The 23,666-nt window shown below is 43.2% G+C and overlaps 1 protein-coding gene across 6 annotated transcripts in view; it reads left to right on the top strand.

The window, feature by feature from the left end:
- The window catches only part of Mrtfb (myocardin related transcription factor B), a 199,837-nt gene extending 183,003 nt beyond the window's left edge, over window positions 1-16,834 (top strand). For 5 of the 6 annotated variants that reach the window (XM_029562001.1, XM_029562000.1, XM_017797353.2 and 2 more), the window contains 4 exons: window positions 727-885; window positions 1,182-1,319; window positions 13,256-13,316; window positions 16,187-16,834. In XM_029562001.1, coding sequence (XP_029417861.1) covers window positions 727-885; window positions 1,182-1,319; window positions 13,256-13,316; window positions 16,187-16,722 — 894 coding nt within the window. In that variant the 3' untranslated portion in view covers window positions 16,723-16,834. Of the gene's footprint in view, window positions 1-726; window positions 886-1,181; window positions 1,320-13,255; window positions 13,317-16,173 lie in introns of all 6 variants that reach the window. The other variant, XM_029562002.1, reaches the window with a different exon arrangement.
- The last annotated feature ends 6,832 nt before the right edge of the window (window positions 16,835-23,666 follow it).

Below are 23,666 nucleotides of genomic sequence, written 5' to 3'. Positions count from 1 at the left end.
TTGGCATCCCAAATAAAAGAAGAATCTCACCTTGGTCTGCTGGCACAGAAAATGGTGCTTTAGAAAGGGGGAATATTCTGAAGACCAGGAGAACCTGTTGATGTGGTAGGGGCTCTGTTTGTGGGAGGGTTTGAGCAGCACCCCAAGGAGCAGCAAAGGAAAGCCTGGATTAGGACTTCCAACTGCTTCAAGGAAATGGAGAGAGCAGAAGTCTCCAGGTAGCTGAACAGAAAGCAGAACCATGCATCCCTCAGAGCCAGCACAGTGAAAGGAAGAGGGAGCATGGTTTGAACATAGCAATTTGAGGTGTCCAGGAAGGGGGAAGGAGGCTAAGGGACTGTTAGTAACTTATCCCTGTGTCCTGAAAGGGGACCAGTTCACCCCAGGGGGAATGTGAGGAGTCCAGCTGCCATTGCACAGGGAAACCACCAGATCCCTCTTGGACAAGGTGCCATCTACCCAGCCTATGGATAAATTACTGAGCAAAGGAGCCCTTGTGGTAGAAAATAGGGGAGGAACGCACACCCCACTTGTGTTTTGCTGTTGCCCCGTCATATCACACTGCCCAAGGCTACCTTTGTAGTCCCCTGCAAAGGAGAATGCTCCAAGCAGAGACCCTGTGACCCACAAACCTTGGACAAGTGTTTGGTGGCCCTTGCTCTAAAATGTGGTTTTCTTTACTTCATTAACAAGTACAAGAAATTAATGAAGAAATACTCATTACAGGTTTTCACAAACTCAGCACCAAACACAGTTCTTCCGTATCAGAGACAGCCTGCCCCAGCAGCACAGCAGCCCTTTGTCAGCAAGACCTCCAACCCCGTTCTTCAGTCCAGAAGCACCCCACTTCCACCCCTGCAGAATGGACCTGCCCCATCCAGCAAGGTAAGCTGTGGGGACCACAGAAGACACAGTACTTTCTGGGTACCCAGTCATTCTGGCACCTTGAATGTTCAGTAACTTAGTGTCAGTATTGTGAGCATGGGTTGACTTGTTAAGGATATGCCCAGCTCTCTTCCGTGAAGATGAGCCCTTCCACAAGATGACCACCACAGTGGTCAGCTGCCCAGGTGCTTTGGACACTTGTTTATGAAGCCATGACTGAGCCACTGTGGGAAGAACAAGGCAAGAGCAGGCGGATTGCCATGAGCTAACAGGTGCTTTTCCTTTGTTTGCTGCAGCCTAGCTCACCCCCTCCACCCCAGCAGTTCGTTGTCCAGCACTCTTTATTTGGGACCCCAGTCACCAAGACAAAAGACCCACCCCGCTATGAGGAGGCCATCAAGCAGACACGTAACGCACAGCCGGCCCTTCCAGAGGTAAGCGCAGTGGTGGTCACAGCACAGGGTCACATTTCAGGTCACCCTCAGACTGTGAGCAGTCCCCTATTGAACTTGCCTCAGTTAGAACACAGAAATTATAGCTAGGAGCTTTATATTTTAGCTGACTAGTTTAAGTTTGTGTCATTTGTTTAGACTTCCAAGACCCTTTCTGTAGCAGTACAACCTTCAGGTACTCTGTATTTGGAAATTCAGAGTTTATCTTTTGACCTTTCCCCGTGGACAAAGGGATCTTTCGTGTCAGAAGCGAATCTGAGCGCGAGCTGAGCCCATGTTTCATCCTCATCTCTCCTCATCTCGAGCCACCGTTTGTCAGGCCAGCATCAGATATATGGCAGGAGGCTGTACACCTGAATTCACTTGGCCTACATCTCACCTGACCCTTCTCCTCTGCACAGCAGGCCAGGCCTGCAAGTGTCTGCTCATAGGTGGAGCAAATGCACTTTGTAGGACACACCGATGGTTCTCTAGGCTTCACCATGGGCATGCCCAGTGCCCATGACCTTAGAGCCCTCCTGGTCCCACTGATAACACCAGAGTCACAGCAGCTATCCTCACAAATAGGAAGAGCTAGAGTTCATGTTTATAAAAGCATCTGGTCCAGGGCAACCATAGCACTTGTCACCCTAAACTCTCCTGAACCCCTGCCTCTCCAAAACTCCCTTTCAAAGCTTAAAACAAATATACTTTAAAAAAGGAACTCAGCTTCCTAAAGATTTGAGGAATGGACCTGATGATTTAACACAGTGAACCCAAGCAAAACTGGATATTCCAGCAAATAGCAGGACTATCAGCACAGGTGTGCAGATTCCCCTGCCCCATGTACCATGAGTGCCTCTTTAGGGACACATGGTGTGTGTACATACCATGGATCTTGTTGCATCTAAGACCTGCAAGGCCAAGGGCTTAATGCCCTTCACTAGGAAGTGAGCATCAGAATGCTGGGGTTGTCTGGACCTGGCAACTGCCTCTGAACTGAGGAAAGACAGTTTTTCTAGTTGTAAAACATTCCATATTCAACAGAGCTCTTACCTATGAGGGAAAAGAAGATTTCAGAAAAAGGCTTAAACGTTTGCAGTAAGAATTGAAAGGAAGCTTCGCTAGGCTGTCTTACCCCTCAGTCCATCCGGAAGCAACATCTCTTCACCAGAGAACAGAAATGAATCGCCAAGTGATTAATGGAAAGAAGGCAGCCCTCACCCTTCCAAGCCTGGTTCCTGTGTGCATGTTTAATAGTGCAGCCTACCTGATGCATGTAACAACAGAAGAGAAGAACCCTCCACTTCAGCCTGAGGCAGCCAGTGGGAATCCCTGGGGTTCACAGGTGCTTGGTTAAGGTTTGTAGGCTGAAAGAGCCACGTTCTACATCAACACCTTTAGATTCCACTGAGCACTAGCTTCAGGAATCCTGAGGTTATTTGGTTTTTCAAATACATTTACTCAGACTTCCCAGTGACTAAACCAGATCCTGCTGGTTCCATCTTCCCACAGGTAACAACTACAAATCGTACTCGTAACACAAGAGGCAATTCTGTAAAGCCACTAAAGAAAGCAGTCAGAGCTTTCATGGGGAACTGACACTCAGAGAGGGGGACTTGGCATGAGTTCTCTCTTTCTGTTACATTTGCTCTGGGGTCTAGCTAAGTGGCAAGGTTACTCGATGGCGATGGAAAAGCTGTACTCTGTACAGCTGGGAAACCACAGGACTGAGTTCCAAGCAACTAAAGAGAAAATAAGAAAGCCCTGAATTCTGTCTCCACATCTCTGGCTGACCCATAAGCCACACAGACATGGGATAGACTCACAGAAGCTTAGTTGAAGACAAAAGGTCCAAATTGAGAAATCCACCCAAGAAGCATTTCAAAGTTAAAATTCAACAAATTAGCTACTTGCTAAAACAAAAGAACCCATTCATCTGAGAAAAATAACAGTCTTCACAATTTAGCACTCTTTCATAACAGTCAGGAAGATGTCACCTGTCCTGAAAGGAAAAGGCAATATCAACTGAGCAAAGCACACGCTGAGATACAGACTCATCCCATGACATGAAAACAGATCCTGGGCTTTATCCATCACAACATAAACAGACACGGGATTTTTCTTTAAAAGACTAAATGGAAATTTTAGAACTAAGAAAAAATACAATACTTGAAATGGAAAAAATTATATGTGAACTTAGCAAAATGGAGATCTGAGAGGGAGGTTAGTGAACTCAGTGACAGGTCAGTGGAACCAACCAGCCTGAACGTTGCACTGAGTTAGATGTTCAGACATGCAAGCAGAGTGCAGAAGGTGTATTTGCTAGTTATTTACATGTGTTAATTCATTATATAATCATGCTGAAAGATAACAAGCTAGACCTAGGACTTGTAGTCTTATCTACAATTCTGTAAAGATTCTGTTGCAAAAGAGAAGTTGGTCCTAAAATATTGGTTCACATATCTTGAGAATACTTCCTTTCTGATAAGATCCTCTTTCTTTTTTTTCATGTACTCTTATTTTTTTTATGGGATTTTTGGCTATTCTAACATTCCCCCCTCTGAAGAGGTAACCCTAAAATCTTTTAAGGATTAGATAAAAGCTCCCAAATACTTTTGACATTTTTGACCACTGGAAGGGAGTATGTTGCTAAGAGGCCCAAGGGCATTTTGAGTTTTAGCCAAGAAATTGGCTACTTTTCTTTGGGGTCTTTTTACCCTAACTGCCTAGCCAGTTCCTACCTCCTATTCTTATCACATCATCCTCTGAAGAGGTTACCCAAATTGCCGATAGGTAATAGGGACGTAGACCGCTCTGGCTTCTTCCATGCTGAACCAGAGATGCAGAGTGAGGCAATTGGAGTACCCCTTCAGTGGGTCTATCTAAAAGACTTCCAAATTGCATAACTCTTATCTGTAGGGGGAAAAGAAAGTCCATGATTGGTGAATAGAGGATGTAAAGGAGAAATAAAGGCAAGAGTAGTTAGCATTACAAGTTCTACTCAGGGAACTAGAAAAATGTCAGAATACGACAATTTTCAAATGTCCATATGAGAGTCCATTGGAATTTCTTGACGAGGGCTTCCGAAAGCATCCCTCTACTGGGTTTCTCTTCATTTTTCTTTTGTCTTCCAAGGCTGGGCTCGAGAGTGATGGATTCAGGATTTGCTTTCAGGTATTTTGATAGCTGTTGGAATGGTTTGAATCAGTGTCAGTTCCCTCTCAAAGGCTTCTAGATAGGGGGAGAAAACAAATTTATCCATCATTTTAGAACAATAGCGGATTGTCTCCCTTAGTGACAGATGGGCACTACAGCATTGCAGACCAAGATTTGAAGTCTTACATCAGAGCAGCACTTTCTAATTAGGAACAAAATCATCAATGAGAAATAATTGTCTAAATAACTTCTTATATGGACTTAAGCCAATGTCTGGGGAGTGTAATCCCTTGAACTCTTAAAGAAATATACTGACGACTTTACTCTTTGGTTATACTTTCCTTTTGGGTCTTTGACACCATACAGTTGGCCCAAATAAATCATTTTATTTTTATATTTAAGATCATTTGAAGATCTGTTCCTCAGGAGTCACATGGGCTTGGGAGGAGCTCCTGGCTCCTTTCTTTTACCAGTTCCATCTATGTGAAGATAAGTCAGAGGTCCTGCTCAACCATGTCTGGCTTCACTTGAAAGCATGGATGAGATGTTTCCTCTTAGTGGACCCTCCTCTTTGTAGACTGGACACTGGTTCAAGTCCATCTCATGGGGTCTCCATGGCCACCCTGAACAAGAGGACAGGTGACTCACAACAGTTACAGGACATTTTAAGAGATGTTCCATAGTTCCCTGGAACTTAGTCGACCTTGGAGGGCAAGGGGCAAAAACTGTCCTTTAAATCCCTCTGACCACATTAGTATAGGCCTCAAAGTGTGGCTGTTAAACATCCAGTAAGGTTAGTTCCACCTGTCTGGTACTTTTAATTACCATGTGATGTGTAGATAAGGCTTGGGTGAAAAACTGAATAGTCTCATATAAACCTTGACTAGATACATATTTTGTTCCTTAAACTAGTTGACTAAACTATGACCTTAGAAATTTTAAGATTATGTGTATATTATTTTTGTCTCATCCTTTATATATCATAACAAGCCTACACAGACCTTCATCACTTGCTTAGGCTTTCTCATTTTTTCTATTTTGGAAAATATCTCCATTTCCATATCCTTTTAACATCTTTTATGTTCTCATTTTCTTTCTTTTTTTTTTAATAATTATGAGACATAATAGCTTTAACAAATTTCCATCTGTTCTGAGAATTCTTTTCCTGGGGATACTAAGCAATACTTATTCCCATTTTATGGCTCTAATATCAAGCCAATGTTTGATTAAAGTTTTACTGGGGAGCCATGAATTTATTGAGCTTACTTACCGAGATAACTGAGGGGTTGCTGAGGTGTATGTATGACCTGAGGGTATGCACACTGGAAAGCCTTTACTCAGCATGGGTCATGCCTTCTCTTCCTAGTCTTCCCTAGATTGTATACTTTAGCCCTCCCCAAATCCAGGAGGCCATGTGTGATTAGGGCCAAATTACTTACAGTTGGCTGGGAAGAGTGGCTGGATACTCCGGTGAGGGTCCAATAACCCGGCTTGGCCCTCCTCTAATGAATGAGCACAACCGTCAACTAGCCCAGTTGTGATGATGTTTAGCGATCAGGCATAGCCAAAGTTGTGAATGATGGTAGTTATTTCATGCAGAAGAGACTGCAGTACAGTATCATCTTATTTAAAGGACCTGGAATTTAAAAGGATTTGGTGCTAGGATCCATATATGAGGGAGAACATACGTCGTTTGTTTTTCTGAGTCTGTTACTTCACTTAGTATAACAGTTTCTAGATCCATCCATTTAGCTGCAGATTTCATTATTTCATCTTTCTTTACTGCTGAATAGAACTCCATTGTGTAAATATACCACATTTGTGTTAACCACTCATCAGTTGAAGGACACTTAGGTTGCTTCCTTCTCTTAGCTATTGTGAAAAGAGCAGCAACAAACATGGTTGTACAGTGTCTCCACAATAGGATGAGTCCTTCGGTATATGCAAGGAGTGATATAACCAGGTCATATGGTAGGTTCATTTTTAGGTTTTTAAGAGCTCTCCACACTGTTTTCCATAGGGGTTGCACGAGTTTGCAATCCCAACAAATCACCAGCAGTGACTGAACGTGCCCCTTTCTCCACATCCTTGCCAGCATTTGGTATCATTTGTTCTCTTGATCCTAGCCAGTCTGATTTACCCTAGGGTAAGGTGATACCTTAGGGTGGTTTTAATTTGCATTTCCTTAATTACTAATGATATTGAACACTTTTTGAGATGTTTCTTAGCCATCTTTATTTCTTCCTTTGAGAACTCTCTGTTTAGATCTTTAGCCCATCTTTTAATTGGGTCATTTGGTGTCCAATTCTTCGTCTTTTGAGTTCTTTATATATTCTGGATGATAAACCTCTGTCAGATGTATCACTGGTGAAGATTTTTCCCACTCTGTGGGTTTTCTCTTCACTTTTTTTGTTTGTTTGTTTTTCTTGGAGGGGGGGAAAGGGTTTATTCAGCTTACATCTCCCAGGTCACAGTTCATCAGGGAGCCCAAGGTAGGATCTCAGGGCAGGAACCTGGAGGCAGCAACTGAGACCTTAATTCCTGAGCAACTTCTGTCTGATTTAGAAAATCCTTTCCTACACCTATATGTTGTAAGTTACTGCCAATATTTTATTCTAATAGTTTCAGGATTTCCAGTTTCACAATGAGGTCTTTGATCCATTTGGAGTTGACTTTTGTGAAAGGTGAAAGATAAGGATCTAGTTTCATTCTTCTACAGGTGGAGGTCTAGTTTTGCCAGTACCACTTGTTGAAGATGCTGTCTTTTAGATACCCATCCATTCTTTGAGATTTTCAAATTTTCCCTTATGGTCTGGATCTTTTGGGTGTCTGTTGTGATGTTTCCCCTTTCATCTCTGATTTTGTTGATTTGGATTTGCTCTTTCTTACTTATGGTTAACTTGGCTAAGGGTCTATCTTGTTTAGCTTTTCAAAGAACCAGCTCTTAGATTTATTGATTCTTTGTATTGTTTTCTTTGTTTCTGTTTCATTAATTTCTGCTCTGATTTTTGTTATTTCTTCTTCTGAGTTTGGGTTTCATTTGTTCTTGACTTTCTAGCATCTTGAGTTGCAGTGTTAGGTCATTTATTTGGGTCTTTCTAATTTTTTAATATAGGCTCTTAGAGCTATAAATTTCCCTCTTAGGACTGCTTTTAAAGTGTCCCAGAGGGCTGGGTGTGGTGGAGCATGTCTTTAATCCCGTCACTTGGTAGGCAGAGGCAGGTGGATCTCTGTGAGTTCAAGGCTAGCCTGGTCTACATAGTGAGTTCCAGGACAGCTTGGGCTACAGGGAGATCCTGTCTCAAAAAGACCAAAAAAAAAAAAAAGTCCCAGAGGTTGTGTTGTGTTGTATTGTCCTTTTCATTGAATTCCAGGAATTCTTTTATTTCTCTCTTAATTTCTCCTTTGACCCACTCATTGTTTAAGAGTATGTTGTTTGATCACCATGAGTTCATGTACTGACTAGGGCTTTGTCCAGTGTTGATTTTGAGCTTTATTGTATTGTGGTCCAGTAGAATGCATGGAATTATTTCAGTATTTTTGCATTTTTTGAAGTTTGTTTTGTGGCCCAGTATGTGGTCAATTTTTGAAAAAGTTCCTTGGGGTGCTGAATAAAAAGTGTATTCTTTGCTATTTGGGTGGAATAATCAAAAGATATCTGTTAGGTCCATTTAATGTATGGTATCATTTAATTCAGATGTCTCTCTGTTTAGTCTTTGTCCAGTTGACCTGTCTAATGGAGACAGAGGGGTTTTGAAGTCTCCTACTATTACTGAGTTGGGGTGAATCTGTGTGTTAAAGTCCTGTAGTGTTGTTTTTATGAATTTAGGTGCACCAGAGTTTGGTGCATATGTGTTAAAGATTATAATATCTTCTTGGCTAATTGTTCCTTTGATCAGAATGAAGTGACCCTCCTTATCTCTTCTGATTAGTTTTACTTTGAAGTCTATTTTGTCAGATATTAGAATTGCAATCCCTGCTTGTTTCTTAGCGCCATTTGTTCGGAATATTCTTTTCCATCCTTTTACCTTAAGGTGGTGCCTGTCCTTGAAGGTGAGATGCATTTCTTGCAGATAGCAAAGAGATGGATTTTGTTTCTTTTTTTAATATTTTTTTTTTTTTTCTGTATTGCCTGCGTGTATGTAGTGCACCCGTGTTGTGCAATGCCACAGAGGTCTGAAGAGGGCTTCGGATTCCCCTGGAACTGGGGTTAAGGATTGCAAGAGCAGCCAGTGCTCTTAACCACTGGGCCATCTCTCCAGCCCCAGATTTTATTTCTTAGTCCATTCATTTAGCCTTTGTCTTTTGACTGGGGAGTTCAGTCCATTGATATTTAAGGTTGTTATTGAAAGATGTGAATTGGTTGCCGTCATTTTGATTGCTGTTCGTGTTCTCTGTCTAATTTTGTGTTTCTTCAATTATACCTTTATTTTCTTTGGTTGCCCGTAGGGTATAGTTGTTTCTCTCTCCGCTCTCTGTATTGCTTCAAGTATTCTTTGAAGAGCTGGTTTTGTGGACATATATTCTCTCAGGCTATTCGTGTCATGGGAGATTTTTCTTTCCCCCTCAACTGTAATAGACATTTTTGCTGGGTAAAGTATTCTGGGCTGACATCTATTGTTATGTAGAACTGGAAATACCTTGGTCCAGGCTCTTCTGGCTTTCATAGTATGCATGTGACTTACTGTTTTTCTTTTGCTGCTTTCAGTATTCTCTCTTTGTTCTGTACATTTTAGTGTTTTTACAATGATATGTCGTGGGGAGTTTCTTTTCTGATCTTGTCTATGTGGTGTTCTGTGTGCTTCCTGTATTTGTATGGGAATGTCTTTCCTTAATTTCGGTAAATTCTCTTCTACAATCCTGTTTAATATCTGATCAATACCATTAACCTGAAATTCTTCTCCTTTCTCTATTTCTATGTAGATTTGGTCTTTTCATAGTGTCCCACGTCTCTTGCATATTCCATTCCTGTGTTTTTTTTAAATATTCCATAATCTTTGCTTGAGTGGTCCAGTTCTTCACCTTTATCCTTCAGTGTTGATATTGTTTTCCATTTCATTCACTCTTGCAGTGAGGCTTTCCCGATGTTTCAAGTTGGCTTATTGAGCTTTGCGCTTCCTTCTTCATTTCTGCCTGCTTTATCTTCAGTGTTTCTATCTCTTTTGTAAATTCATTCAGACATTTATCCCTGTCTTCTTTTAGCTCTTTGTGTGTTCTTTAAATTAGTTGAATCCCTTGATCATGTTTATAATTGTTCTTTTAAATTCAGTGTCCTGGGTTATCTCTAGAGGATTCTCCTTGTAGAACTCTGCTACAGGACTGGTGGAGTTTGGTGGGGACATAGTGTTTTGGCTTTCCATTTTTTTATTCTTCCGTTGTGATTTTGGCATGTGAATTTCTTTTGTTGTTTATGATTCTGATATGAGAATTAAGTTGAAGTTGCTTCTGTTTGTATTATCGGGGTGCCTTGGTTCTTTCCTTGTTGGTTATGTAAAGCTGGTTGGTACAGGTTTCAGGTTCTCAGATTTTATTTTGGAGGGAACTGATGGCTTCAGATCAGCTTTTCAGGAGTATGCACAGATGCCCAAGTCAGGTTCCAGTCAGGTACACTCAGGCTTCCTTCTAAGGTTTGGACCCCACCACATGGAGACAGGATCCAGGCACTCTCAGGCAGTCCCCTGCATTCTCAGCCCCTATGCCAGAGGGAGGCGAGAACCCAGTACTCTTTGGCGGTCTGCTGAGATCACAGCTGCTACACTGATGGAGGATCCTCTCAGCCTATTATTAATTATTAAAAAATAAATAAATAAAAACTAAAATATGAACCAAGCCTCAGAGCTGTAAAATGGTACCCACAGTCCCACAGTCTGACATAGTTGGGAGTTCAAGGGAAAGAAATGAGAGTGGGAAAAGTACTTGAAGAGGTAATAGCCAAAGTTTTCACAAAATGGTAGACAGTTAACAACTTTGAGATGTTCAGTTAACGCTTTATTAAAAAATAAATAAATAAAAACTAAAATATGAACCAAGCCTCAGAGCTGTAAAATGGTACCCACAGTCCCACAGTCTGACATAGTTGGGAGTTCAAGGGAAAGAAATGAGAGTGGGAAAAGTACTTGAAGAGGTAATAGCCAAAGTTTTCACAAAATGGTAGACAGTTAACAACTTTGAGATGTTCAGTTAACGCTAACCTAGATAAATAGAAGTCCTGGTTACATCATCACAGTCAAATTATTGAAAGTGAAAAATAAAGAGAAAATAGTGAACAAAGAAAAGTAACACGTTACACATGGGTCAGACAGCTATTTCGTTAGTGTATACTTTTCATCAAAACTAACTGAAAAGGGCTAGTAAGATGGATCACTGGGTAAAGGCACTTAACTACCTAGCCTTGACAACCTGAGTTTGAGCCTCAGGACCCACATGATAGAAGAGAACAGACTCCCACAAGTTGTCCTCTGACCTCCACCCACATACAGTGGCACATATGCACCCAAGTACACACATACACCCTCACAGCACAAATAAGATGCAATTTTGTTTAGAAATCTGAAAAAAAGAAAACAGAAAAAAATGCAGCAACACTTTGAGTTCTTAGTCATTCTCTGTCAAATGAGCATATCCTTTAAAAACAAATGTCAACTCAAGATAATTTCAGATGAAGGAAACACAAAGAAATGCATCAAAGATAACCTTGTCTTAAGTTGAAGCATGTGAATGTGATTCTTACAATTAATGAAGCATGAGAAATAAATGAGTCTGTGGTTTAAGGTCTCTATTTTTTATGTAGTAGTTCAACATTAAGCTCAAGTAGCCTATAGACAGTAAAAGATACAAATTGATCATCTCCAGGAACAACTGAAAGCAAAAAACAATACAGTGGTATATAGCCTGTTGTTGTTGTTTTGCTTTTGTTTTTTCAGACAGGGTCTCCCTGTAGCCCCAGCTGGCCTGGAATTCACTATGTAGCCATGGCTGGCCTCAATCTCACAGAGATCTGCCTGCCTCTGCCTCCCAACTTCAGGCTGAGGCAAGAGGAGCCTGAGCTCAAGGTCATATGTACATAGCAAGACCCTATCTCAACCAAGGCTAGGTCAGTAGCTCAAATTTAACCACATCAGTAATTACAGTAAGTACTAGAGATGTAAACAATCCTCCAAAACTGCATAGATTGTCAGAATGGCTAAAAAGCTAGATTTGACTATGTTTGCTATGTGATGGTCCTACAGTAGTTATGTAAAACCTTTGTCATTCTTCCCTGGGATAAATTTAGTGACTCACTTCTAAGGAACTATTGGCAGGAGGGATGGTAACTTGGCAAACCAGGTCAGAAAAGATGTGCTCCGTCTGCCTTGCTCTCCTCTCCTGGACTGCAGAGCTGATGAAGTCTTCAGCAGCCATATGGAGAACACCCACTGAGAGGACCTAAGGCTGGTACTCAACATGCAGCACTGGGACTAGCCATATGAATAAGCCACTTTTACAAAAGCAATCTCCTGCTAAACCTCAAAGTGACTCAACCCAGCCAACATCTTTGACTGCACCCTCATACATTCTACAAGCCCAAACCGTGCATCTAAACCATCCCAGGTTCTTGACCCACAGTAACTATGACATGGGTTTTGGAGTAATTTGAACATAGCAATAGATAGATACAGCATGCATCTACCAAGTCATACTTTAAATAAAAGATATAAACTGAAAAGCAAGGGTTGTAAAAAAAAAATACGTACCAAAAAAGAAATTGATAAAGTCTGCTGGTGGCAGAAGACTGACAACATGTATTTCACCAAAGACATTAAGTAGAATATGAATAAGTGATCACTAGTCATCAAGAAAATGCACATTGGAACCACATCTCAACTCCACTACGTGCATCATGAAGTGACAATGTAAGGATGTGGGCTACTGGGAATCTCGCCTGTTGGTGGGAATGTAGAATGCTACAGTCATCTTGGGAACAGTTTGACCATGTTGTCAGGAGGTAAATGCACATCTGCTCTGTGCTCCAGCCATTCTACTCCTAGATATTAACCAAGAGGAAAGAGAGTGTGTCTGTGTAGAGACTAGCACACAGGTTTCTGTAGCAACTTCGTAACAGCCAGAAAGTGGAGACCCAAATGTCCATCAGCAAGTGAATGAATAGGCAAAAGAGCATTTCCATACAGTGAGGCACTACTCAGCATCCAGGAGTGAACAACATGGATAGCTCTCAGAATAATTATGTGGAGGGAAAGAATCCAGTTCCCTTTTCCTCCAACCCCATATGTACGTGTTGTCTAAATCCACTGGTATGACTCTGATGTGTGGTACAAAAAAGCAGATCATTTCCTGGAGATGAGGGAGCTGTAGGGTGTCAGAGAGGGTGGTTGTCCAGCTCTTGCTGATGGTTTCATAGCAGAACATTAAACTCCATGATCCACAGTAATTAGCACAATTAGTAATCAGGCAAGCCACAAAGCTGAAAACATGCATACTGTGACCATCTTTAGGCATACAAATTTTTGCTATATGCAAATGAATATAGACATTTAAAAATAAAGTATTAGAAATCTCAAAAGTACCATTCAGCAACAGAAAGCAAGGAATGTGTGGCCGTAACTGAGTCACGTATTGTCAGATAGGTGACCTATTCAGCTGTGACATTTTGGGTAAATGGCTTCGGTTCTCAGGTGACTCAACCTTTTTCCACATTATCAAATGGTAGATGAGAAGTAGATGCAGTTCCTGGGGGCTGACTGCTAAATGCTGTGTGCCTAATTCATTCTCCTTTGCTGTAGATTTCCAATGTGCACAGTCAGCAGATGGATGACCTCTTCGATATCCTCATAAAGAGCGGAGGTAGGTCAAAAGATCACACCAGAGCCCACAGGAAGTGACCTCATCCTACAAGCCCATGATAGTTTTTTATAGAACTAGAGCTTATCTTTGATATTGAGAAACATCAGTTCTAACAATTGACAATTTTAAAAACCAGTACAATTTAGGACATTAAAACATATAATTGGGGACTAGAGAGACGGCTCAGAGGTTAAGAGTGCTTATTGCTCTTACATAGGACCTGAGTTCCATTCTGCACACCCAACAGCTCACAACTGCCTATAAGAACAGTCCCAAGGGATCTGATGTCCTCTTCTGGCCTCTGTAGGCACCCACACACTCAGACATACATACACATAAAAAAGAATAATATAACCATAGAAATGGAAGAAAAGCCTCTGATTCCACTTCAAACAATGACACAGTGTTAGATTACCCACAGTTGTGGGTCTGCAAAAAGGAAAGACCATCTCCAAACCACAAAGATGAGCCAGATCTAAACTCTGTCCTGAAAATTTCAAAATGTGTCCTGTGTATGTCAGCCACTGTCATAGGATGAGCACACTCCAGTCCTGTGACAACCCAGTTCCCTGGCTTGGGCTCCAGTTGCTCTATTAAATTCAGAGCACTTTGTACATGTAATAAGCTGTCAGGGCTGGTGAAATGGCTCAGTGGGTAACAGTGCTTGTTGCCAAGCCTGACAACCTAAGTTTGATTCCCCAGGACCCATGTGGCAGAATGAGAGAACTGACTCCCACAAGTTGTCCTCTGACCTATATACACAAATGTTGTGGCATGGATATACACACTGACAAATAAATACATTGTAATAATAATTGTCAGTTTACAATATGTTGTCTTAAAAAGGGATATTAAACACAAAAAAGTTTGCCTCAGCTTACATATCTTTAAAAGTTTTTTAAGTACTCTGATGAAATGAATCTTACATGAAGTTTTAAGTCATAATCAAAATTTCTCCATCTGTGAGCAGATACTATTGGACATGAAGGTTGATGTTCTGGTCAGAGCTTTCGGCACAGTGGAGAATTTCTGATCTTTGCATGTAGATCTGCATGTGCAAGTGGCAGTTGTTTTGCTGAGAACTATATTGGCCTTACAAAGTCTTTTAAATTCGTGGTTAATCTAAGCTATGAAAATTTTAGGGTTAAAAAAAATAAAATATGTATTTTATAGATCAGGTCATACAATGTTGCTAGATCTGGTAAATATATTTATTAATCATTGAAAGAATTCATAAGGATAATTTTATATCCAAAACTTGGAACTTAAAATGTGACAGAGTCAAACAAATGGATTATTTTCTAAGAGTTGGTTTTTCTTATTAAAGTATCCAATAACTACATCTTAATGCTAAGCACTAAGACTTGAAAGGTGATTATAATTCACTTAGACAGTACTTAAAGCATTCAGAAACTCTAGAGATGACAACAGGTAATGAACGGTAACACATGTTCACAGGGTTGTAGTCCGTCTGTAGAATCATATTTTAAGGTTTTCTCTTACTTACGTATACCAGTCATTGAACTTTAAGAACCATTGTACAGGGCTAGGGAGATGGTTTAGTGGTTAAGAATACTGACTATTCTTGCAGAAGACCCAGGTTTGAATCCCAGCACCCACATGGCAGCTAACAACTGTCCCATAACTCCAGATCTGATAGCTTCTTCTGTCCTCCAGAGGCACTGCACAACACAGGTGCACTTACATACATGCACACAATGCGTGCATGCACATAAAATAAAAATAATATTTTTTTAAAAAAGAACCATTGTGTCAGGCATGGTGGCACACGCCTTTAATCCCAGAACTCGGGAGGCAGAGGCAGGCGGATCTCTGTGAGTTCAAGGCCAGCCTGGTCTACATGGTTGAGTTCCAGGACAGCTGGGGCTACAGGGAGACCCTGTCTCAAAAAGACCAAAAAAAAAAGAAACCATTGTTCATTAAATTTTTGCCGTAGTGTTATCTACAGAAAATGTGAAAAAGAGCCAGGTGTGGTGGGGCATGCCTTCTTTAATCCCAGCACTTGGGCAGAAGAGGTAGGACTGCTTTACAAGACAAGCTCCAAGCCAGCTTCAGCTACATAGTGAGATTCTGATGCACAAGCAAATCAGAGTTGGAGAGAGAGATTATTAAAATGCATACATAAAGTAAACCCTGGTGTATGCATAACAGAGGGTCTATTAATTTGCCCATTGACCTGGCAAGGAATGAGGACATCATTGGCAGCTGGGGAGATTGCTCAGTCAGTAAAGGACTTGCCATGTAGGAATCAGGACCTGAATTTGTTCCTCAGAAACCAAAACACAAGAAGCCAGACACTGTATCATATGCCTGTAATCCCGGTGTTGGAGAGGTAGGGACAGGTAGGTCCCCAGGGCTTGCTGGCCAGCCACTGGAGCTGAACAGTTGAGCTCCAGGTTCAGTTCCCATCCAGTGCCCTCTTCTGGCCTCTGGGCACACATGAACACTCACACATACACATAAAGTATTTTTTAGTAAGAAAGCAAGATAGTTGGTGTTTATTAAGCCAGCCCTCTAAAGTTTATATAACTCAGAAAGAAACACCAAAAAGTCAAAGACGTGAGCAGCTGGCCTACCTCATCTTAAGAAGTCAAAGGAGCCAGTGTCAGCTTTGAGTCAGAAATAGGTGTATTGTGTCTTTTTAGAACTTTCTATAGAGTGTGTATGGCTAAACTGGGGTACAGTTCAACTATAATGACTTTATTAAAAGAAAAGAATTGGATGGAATGTTCAGTTTCTAGTTCTAAGCTGGATGCAAGAAAGAATGATTGAATAGTGAGCTACTGAGCAACTCATGAGACGCTTGATCGTAGTAAACCTTTACTAATTACATCAGTTCTTTTGCACAGAGATCTCCCTCCCTATAAAAGAAGAGCCTTCTCCAATTTCTAAGATGAGACCAGTGACAGCCAGCATTACCACAATGCCAGTCAACACAGTGGTATCTCGGCCACCGCCCCAGGTCCAAATGGCACCGCCTATATCCTTAGAACCTATGAGCAGTTTATCTGCCAGCTTAGAGAACCAACTAGAAGCCTTCTTGGATGGAACTTTACCCTCAGCTAATGACATTGCCCCACTGCAGAGCAACAGCGAGGACAGAGAGCCTTTCTCTCTGATGGAGGACCTCCAGAATGACCTGCTGAGTCACTCCAGTGTGCTGGACCACTCTCACTCCCCCATGGAGACCTCCGAGGCCCAGTTTGTGGTAGGGACACCCTGTCTGTCTCTCGACCTATCAGACTCCACCCTGGACAACATGGAATGGCTGGACATCACCATGCCGACCTCGTCCTCGGGGCTCACCCCTCTCAGCGCCACTGCACCAAGCATGTTCTCTGCTGACTTTCTGGACCCACAGGACCTGCCACTTCCATGGGACTAAGGTCATTTATCTAAGAGCTCCTGAGGTTTCAGAACATGAAAACAATTCTGAAAGGTCAGTTTTTAGAGTTAGAGCCATAGTTGCACTGATGCAATTAAATATGTTGTCACAGGAAAAAAAAAATGGAAGGTCATTGCTTGGAAACCACATGTGAGAGCTCATCTCTGCATCTAGCAATGATTTCCACAATTTAACACAGCACAGGGCTGTAGTGTGCAAGAGGCCATGTGTTTCTTCAGATGTGAGTGAAGATGAAATGCTTTTAGACGAAACAGACACAGGTTGTGGCAATAGGGCTCTTAGGTCATCAGCTACATTTAAACCTGTGTGGTCGCCTCAAAGCCCTAATAAGAGGCAGGCAACTCCACCTGAAACACAGGCCACCACAGGGGGCGGGAGAGGCCACTGCACATGTACTCCCTAGGACGGCCTAAGCCAGGCCAAGACCCAGCAGGCTCAAACCAGCCAAGCATGCTAGCCAGTGAGCAGCAGCTTCTAGCCAGAGACTTTGAGTTCCATTCAGAAACCTATGTAGTTTTTTGTGTGTATGTCATAGGTAATTTTGTGAGTTTTGGAATCTAAATGGACAATCTTTCATTATAAACAGAAATCTACAGAATACTGTCACACAACAGTTCAGTGTACAAAGTTCAGGTATATTGATAATGCTGAGGATTCTCCCAGGGGCCCTTGGGGTTGATGAGGTTGGTTCTCATGTGTATATTGAACATCTGTGTGTGCTCTGACCTTCTGATCTGTACAACCTACATGAAGGCTGGATATCCACTGGTCCTACTTCTTACAGTAACTCGTATTTCTAGAGCACTTGAGCCACACGTATTTCCATATTTCAAGAGTTGCTAACTTTCAGGTAACCAAATCCATCTCAGAGCCAAGAAAATGGCTTTAGCATGAAATACTTTTCCAAGCTGGTGATTTAGGGGCATGGAAGGTGTGGAGATGTCTATCACAACCCTAGGACACTCCCACCCTAAGCATAGGTTAGACCGTCATTATCGTATACCCCCCCCACACCCAGTGACTGATCCCTGGTTCTCATTTCATAGGCTTGTAACTGGATGCCCTGTCCAAGCTCTCACTGTCTTCAAGCCTAAGATTTAAAACTGGAGGTCTTATTCCTTTTTTCTTTTTATATACATGGGGGGCATTGTTTGTCAAGTAGTTTCTTAAGAATTTTCTAGAATGCCAGCTAGCACAAGAGTTCCACAATTCTTGATCTGGTCATTTAATTATTAGTAAATTATAAATAATTGACCAGAGTGCAAGATTTTTATTAAATAACCTTGTCTTGCCCAGCTCCATTTGAACCTGGGCCAAGTGGGCTCCCCATGTCAGTACACGTGATTGTTCCACAGTGGCATGCAGGAGGCAGCCCGACCCATCATCTGCAGAGTCTGATTCTCACTTCTGGGCCGTTTTTTCCCAGAAGTGATATCTTTAAGTTTTACTTGTTTATAGATCTCAGTCCATGTCAGGACAGCACCTGCTGCTGCCATTAGCATACATTGGCCCTTTGTAATGGCACTGCCTCACTGGAAGCCTGACATGCTGGCCTCCAGGCACCACTGAGCTCAAGGGTAAGCATTGTTGGGAGACAAGAACTGTTAGCGAGACACCACCCTCTGACCAAGCCTACCAGGAGCATCCTCATGATGGACCCGTCAGTTCTACTGACAGCCCAGCTGTATGCCTGGGAAGTGGTTCCCTACGGGAGTTTCAGCTCTGGGTTTTGATGGAGGACTTAGTCCTCTCCTTTCAGATTTGAATGACCAGTTAAATGGGCCCCAGGTATCAGACCTGTAGGAGGCACCTCAACACTTAGTGCTGTCAGCTTCTGTAGGGAAACATCCTTTCTCTACAGTCCCACTTTGTGGGCATAGATTGCTTTCCAGCCCTCAGGTCCCCTTCATTCCTTTTTAAATTTTGAAGCCTGTCACAGGGTTGCTCTCCAAGCACACAGTGGCCGTCTCAGTTGCCTGCTCATGTGTCCATCCCTCTGTGCCTCCGGGACTCAGTCCCTCGGGGTCTCATTTCTGGAAGGCAGGAGGCCTCCGGCTGTCACTTGGCCAGCAGCCATCCCACCTGTAGCATTCCTTGCCCTCTCTGGGCTTTAGCAGCCAGCCGGCACCCCTGACACCTGTGACATGAGGGCTGCTTGCTGGGTCTCTTCCATGTATTCTGAGTGGACATCTTTCCCATGTGCTCACATGGGTCATGACCAAAAACCATTCTGTGAACAAGGCCCTTACCTAACTCTGTCCCTCTTTTTTACTTAGTTTCTGGCTGGCAAAATGACTCAGCAGGTAGGGACACTTGCTGCCAAGTCTGATGACCTGAGTTTGATCCCCAGCACCCACATAGTGGAAGAAGAGAAACACTTTCCTACAAGTTGTCCTCTGACCTCCACACATGTGCTCTGGCATGCATACCCATGAACATGGACACATATAACACAAGCATACCCATGAACATGGACACATATAACACAAATATAAAGTTAGTTTCACAGGCATTAAAGCACAGGCCAGTCTGCCATTTAAACTTTTAGTGTGCACATACAGATGTAGTTTAGACTTCTGTTTGTACCATATTGCCAAGAAAATCACTCATAGAGACACGTCACCCCCCAGGCTCATCTCCCTGCATGGTCTCCAAGCGCAGTAATGTTGACCTTACTTTCTGCTGTACATAAGTTTCAGGTCATCTTATTGGGGGTGGAATGAGTGATAGTTACACTACAGCCTCTAGAAAGCCTGACTCTGAATGTGGGGGCTTCCTGTACATTTCAGAGGCATCACTAGGAAGCCTCTCGGGACAGTGTCTGTCAGTCAGTGGCCGCTTGACCTGAGATGTGCTCTGCGCAGGATCACACTGCGTTTGCATGGATGCTCTGAATTTGTGGAATCTTGGGCTCACATACTATCTGTTTCATGAGAATTTTGGTTTGGTTCGGTTTTGGTTTTTGAGACAGGATCTCCCTGTAGCCCCAGCTTACCTGGAACTCACTATGTAGACCAGGCTGGCCTCAGTCTCACAGAGATCCATCTTGCCTCTGCCTCCTGAGTGCTGGGATTAAAAGCATGTGCCACCGTGCCTGGGCATGAGAATATTTTTTAATACTAGGAGACCTTATTTCAATTTCACATGGTTCGCTAACCACATGACATGCCCTTGGTAGTGTGAGCACTGCCAAGGAGCCAGGTCTACTCTTGGGTGGCCAGCCAGGGTGTGCTCTGCCGCAAGCTGCTACCAGTGGAGGGAGAATCAGGAAAACAGGGTAGTGCCACCAGCCTGCACGGTCAGCAGATGCTGAGGGCAGCAGGAGCAGTGCCCATTTTGTCACCAGGGTGGACTTAGGCTTCCTGAGCCCTTGATCATTCTAGTAGCATGGCTGTCTCCACAGTCCTTTCAGAATTCCCAGACATCACAGCAAAGGAGGCAGCCATCCCACAAAGTGACAGGATAGTCCCTTCACTGTCCTCAGACAGACTTGGCCTCAGGGAAGCAGTAGCGCACTTTGGCAGGGTTGGATCTACTTGAGAGGAGTCCCTATTGATCCACACCCTCAGCCTTTCCACAATGGCCAGGGTCCAGAGCACTTGCTGCTGGGAGGCTGGGGACGTGGGGTACCACTGGGACTGCAGAGAAAGCTGAGGAGAATGCTTTTGGATTCAGCCGGCAGAGCATCAGGTCAGAGTAAGTACAGGCAGATGGCCTGCTCTCTCCTGCCCATCACTCCACGCAGAACATGGAGAACTGGCATCAGAATCCCAGAAACAAAGGGGCCCACTGCCCAGAGGACAGGTAACCGCAGGTGGTCCAAGCACACTAACTGGAAGTCAAGCATATCAACGAACACAGCTCATGTGTGCATGAAGTGTATTTGGAAAGCATCCTAAAATTTCTGCTGGTCTTGAGTGATTTCAGTCAAAACTGGAAAATAGCAGTTCGGGTGTAGTCATTTTTGTTCCCTGGTTCAAACCTTCAATCATGTGTTCATTCAGCAACATCTCGTGGGGCTCCACTTTTATTTGTAAAGTGACTGCTGCATGACAATAAGCAAGTCCACGCTTTTCCCCTCTCACTTTTCTCAAAGTATCTAAGGAGACGCATCCTAGCAGCATGTCTACCTGAAATCTTTAAGGCCTGTAATTCAAAGAAGCTGCACATGTTTACAGAAGAGCGTTTACCCTCCACGCATGGGCCCACTGCTCTGGGAAGTGTGAGTGGAAATGTCATGGGCTTGTGACAGCAAGATGGCAATCTCAGATCTAGGTGCTGCCTGGAATCCAGTAAGGCGTGTCACTGGAGATGTCGACACAGTGTCAGTGTGAAACTGAGCTTATGCCAACTCCCAAGACAAAGCTTTAACCAAGTGGATAGAATCTCCAGAACTGGTCCCAGTTACCTCTACATTCTGCTGTGAGGAACCTCGCTCACTGACAGGAAGATGAAGTGTTTAGGAAAGGGTTTGGTATCTACCAAAAGTACTTGACCTCAAGTAACCAATAGTAATGCAAAGTGCTTTAAAGGAACCAAAGGCATCGCCAAGTTTTTGCCAAAAGCAGGCACTTTTTATTTAAAATTTGAGACTAACAAGATCTCAAAAGTCAGTCCCAAAAAGGTATTATCCATTTAAGGTTGTAATTTTCACAGGGATGTAGATAATTACTCTATTGTTTTCATGTAAAATAGTATAGAGCTGTTTTGTTGGTTCAAGAATAATACATACTCAGCAGTAAAGCAAAGTTGGTTTTTTCTTTCTGTATAGAGATTAGCTCTCTCCTCTCGCTTGCAATGGACATGCAGCGTGTCAGGTGTTTCTCTCTTCGTCACATAATGTCTTAGCATCTCACCGTATGAAAAAGAAAAAGACTCCTGTTGACAGAGCCCTGCTTGTTGAAGCACTAGTTAATATACAGGAAGTTGTGGCAATCGGGGGTCCATTCATGTGTTGCCTTTATGTTGTTTTATAAAAGAAAAACCATGATGCCTTTGTACCTGCTGTTTGCACCCCTGAACTCAATTCCGTACCGTGTCTGAATGCCATATGTTTGCACATGTACTGTACATAGGCGATGCATACTGTATTTTTATATGTGTGCACATTTATCATCAGATCTTTTGTACAGAGTGGCAGTATCGTAGCTGATCGGGAAATGTTTGATATCAGAGATTTTGCATTTTTGTGTCTCAATAAAAAAAACATTTTGACATATTGTGATTTTTTTTTTAATGTGCAAAGGAACAATCACAACCTGTGGGCAGCAGGACCATTGTATACCTGTGAGATGAGGCGACCCTGGGAGGAGATAACTACCTTTCGAACAGGTCCCAGCACAGCAACAGGGGCCCTACAGGCTGTACCTTGTGGACCCCACATAAAGGGAGTGCCCTGACCCATGGCCACGTACAGCAGATGCTCATTGGGACCCACTGACCTTGACTTGACTGTCAAAACATGTTCTGCCCTCCATAGTCATCAGGAGCTGCTGAGTGACAGGTATTACTGTCCTCATTAGGGTGTGGGCACTCACCATACACACCGTGAAAGCCGGCCCCTTTCCAGTGGGACAAGCACACCACCAACAAAACTTTGAAGCCCCCAGAACTGGCTCCTTCCGTTCAGCCAAGCTTCAAAAGCAGCTATTTATACAGAAAGTATCTTATGGCCATACAAAATGTTCTATTTAGGGTCTGCAGAGATGGCTCAGCAGTTAAGAGCACTGGCTGCTTTTACAGAGGAGCCAGGTTCGATTCCCAGCACCCACATGGCGGCTGATAACCATCCATAGCTCCAGTTCCAGGTAATCCAATAGCCTCTTCTGACCTCTGGCATTGCACAACACAGGTACACTTACAGGCAGGCAATACACTCATACACATAAAAAATTTTTTTAGAACTTGGGGGAGGGGCATTCCAACCTAAGGCCCATGGTTAAAATAGAGTTGAACAGTGTCTTGTTTTCCTCTGGCGTGGAAGAAGCAAAGCGCTGAGGATTTGATTGACAAGGCTGACTGACAGCGCCATCAGCTTGAGAAGGCAGGTACACGACAGGCACAGAAAGCTGCTCCTGAAAGCACTTGTCATCTGTGCATCTCAGGTGTGAGAGACCAGGAATGAAGCTTCCTCAGAGCCACATTATCTGCAGTGTCACACACATTTCCCAGACAGATCTGGCTACCTGTGGGGTGACACTGCACTCAGGGCAGAGGATGTTCTGAGGAGGCAACAAGGGTCAGGGACGTAGGTGGGAACTCTGAGGCAAGTGTGGGGAGGAAAGCTTTGGATGAGGTCAGAGGCCCTGTAGAATCGACTGTGCCCTGCCCTGTGCTGGGCAGTAAGTACAACACTGGAGTTTGCCTGAAGGACATGCTCCATGAAGGAAGTGCACAGGAAACAAGGCTGAGAAGGTAGGAGACCACAGAACTTCCAAGACTTCCCAGCCTGAGCCCTTAGAGTCTTCCATGGGCCGTTCTGTTGTTTTTCCCTGGGTCATAGTCTTCCACAGAATTGGGATGCACAGCAGAGAATTTGCAACCATACATCCCCCACAGTCATTGGTCCTGCAGATGGGTGATGGCTGGTCCACAGTATAACCCAACAGCACCGAACTGAGCAGGCTCATCTCAAGATGGATGGGCACCAGATGTCAGCAGCAGTTTCATCTGGTCCTATAGTCTTCCTGAGATATCCCACATCAAAGGCATTTCATCTCCTATTTTTCTTGGTTTGTTTTTCATTTGTAGTTTGGGATTGGAGTTGGGGTTGAGGTTGGGGTTGGGGTTGGGGTTGGGTTGTCAGGGTTTCATGTAATCCAGGCTGGTCTCAAACCTACTATGTGGTTGAAGATGACCTTGAGTTCCTGGTCCTCCTGACTCCACCTCCCACGTGCTGGGATTACAGGTGGTTCACCACTATA

Source organism: Nannospalax galili, unplaced genomic scaffold (genome assembly GCF_000622305.1).
Source record: "Nannospalax galili isolate Female #2095 unplaced genomic scaffold, S.galili_v1.0 scaffold32, whole genome shotgun sequence".
Taxonomy (NCBI): Eukaryota; Metazoa; Chordata; class Mammalia; order Rodentia; family Spalacidae; genus Nannospalax; species Nannospalax galili.
This window is presented reverse-complemented; position numbering and strand designations above follow the sequence as displayed.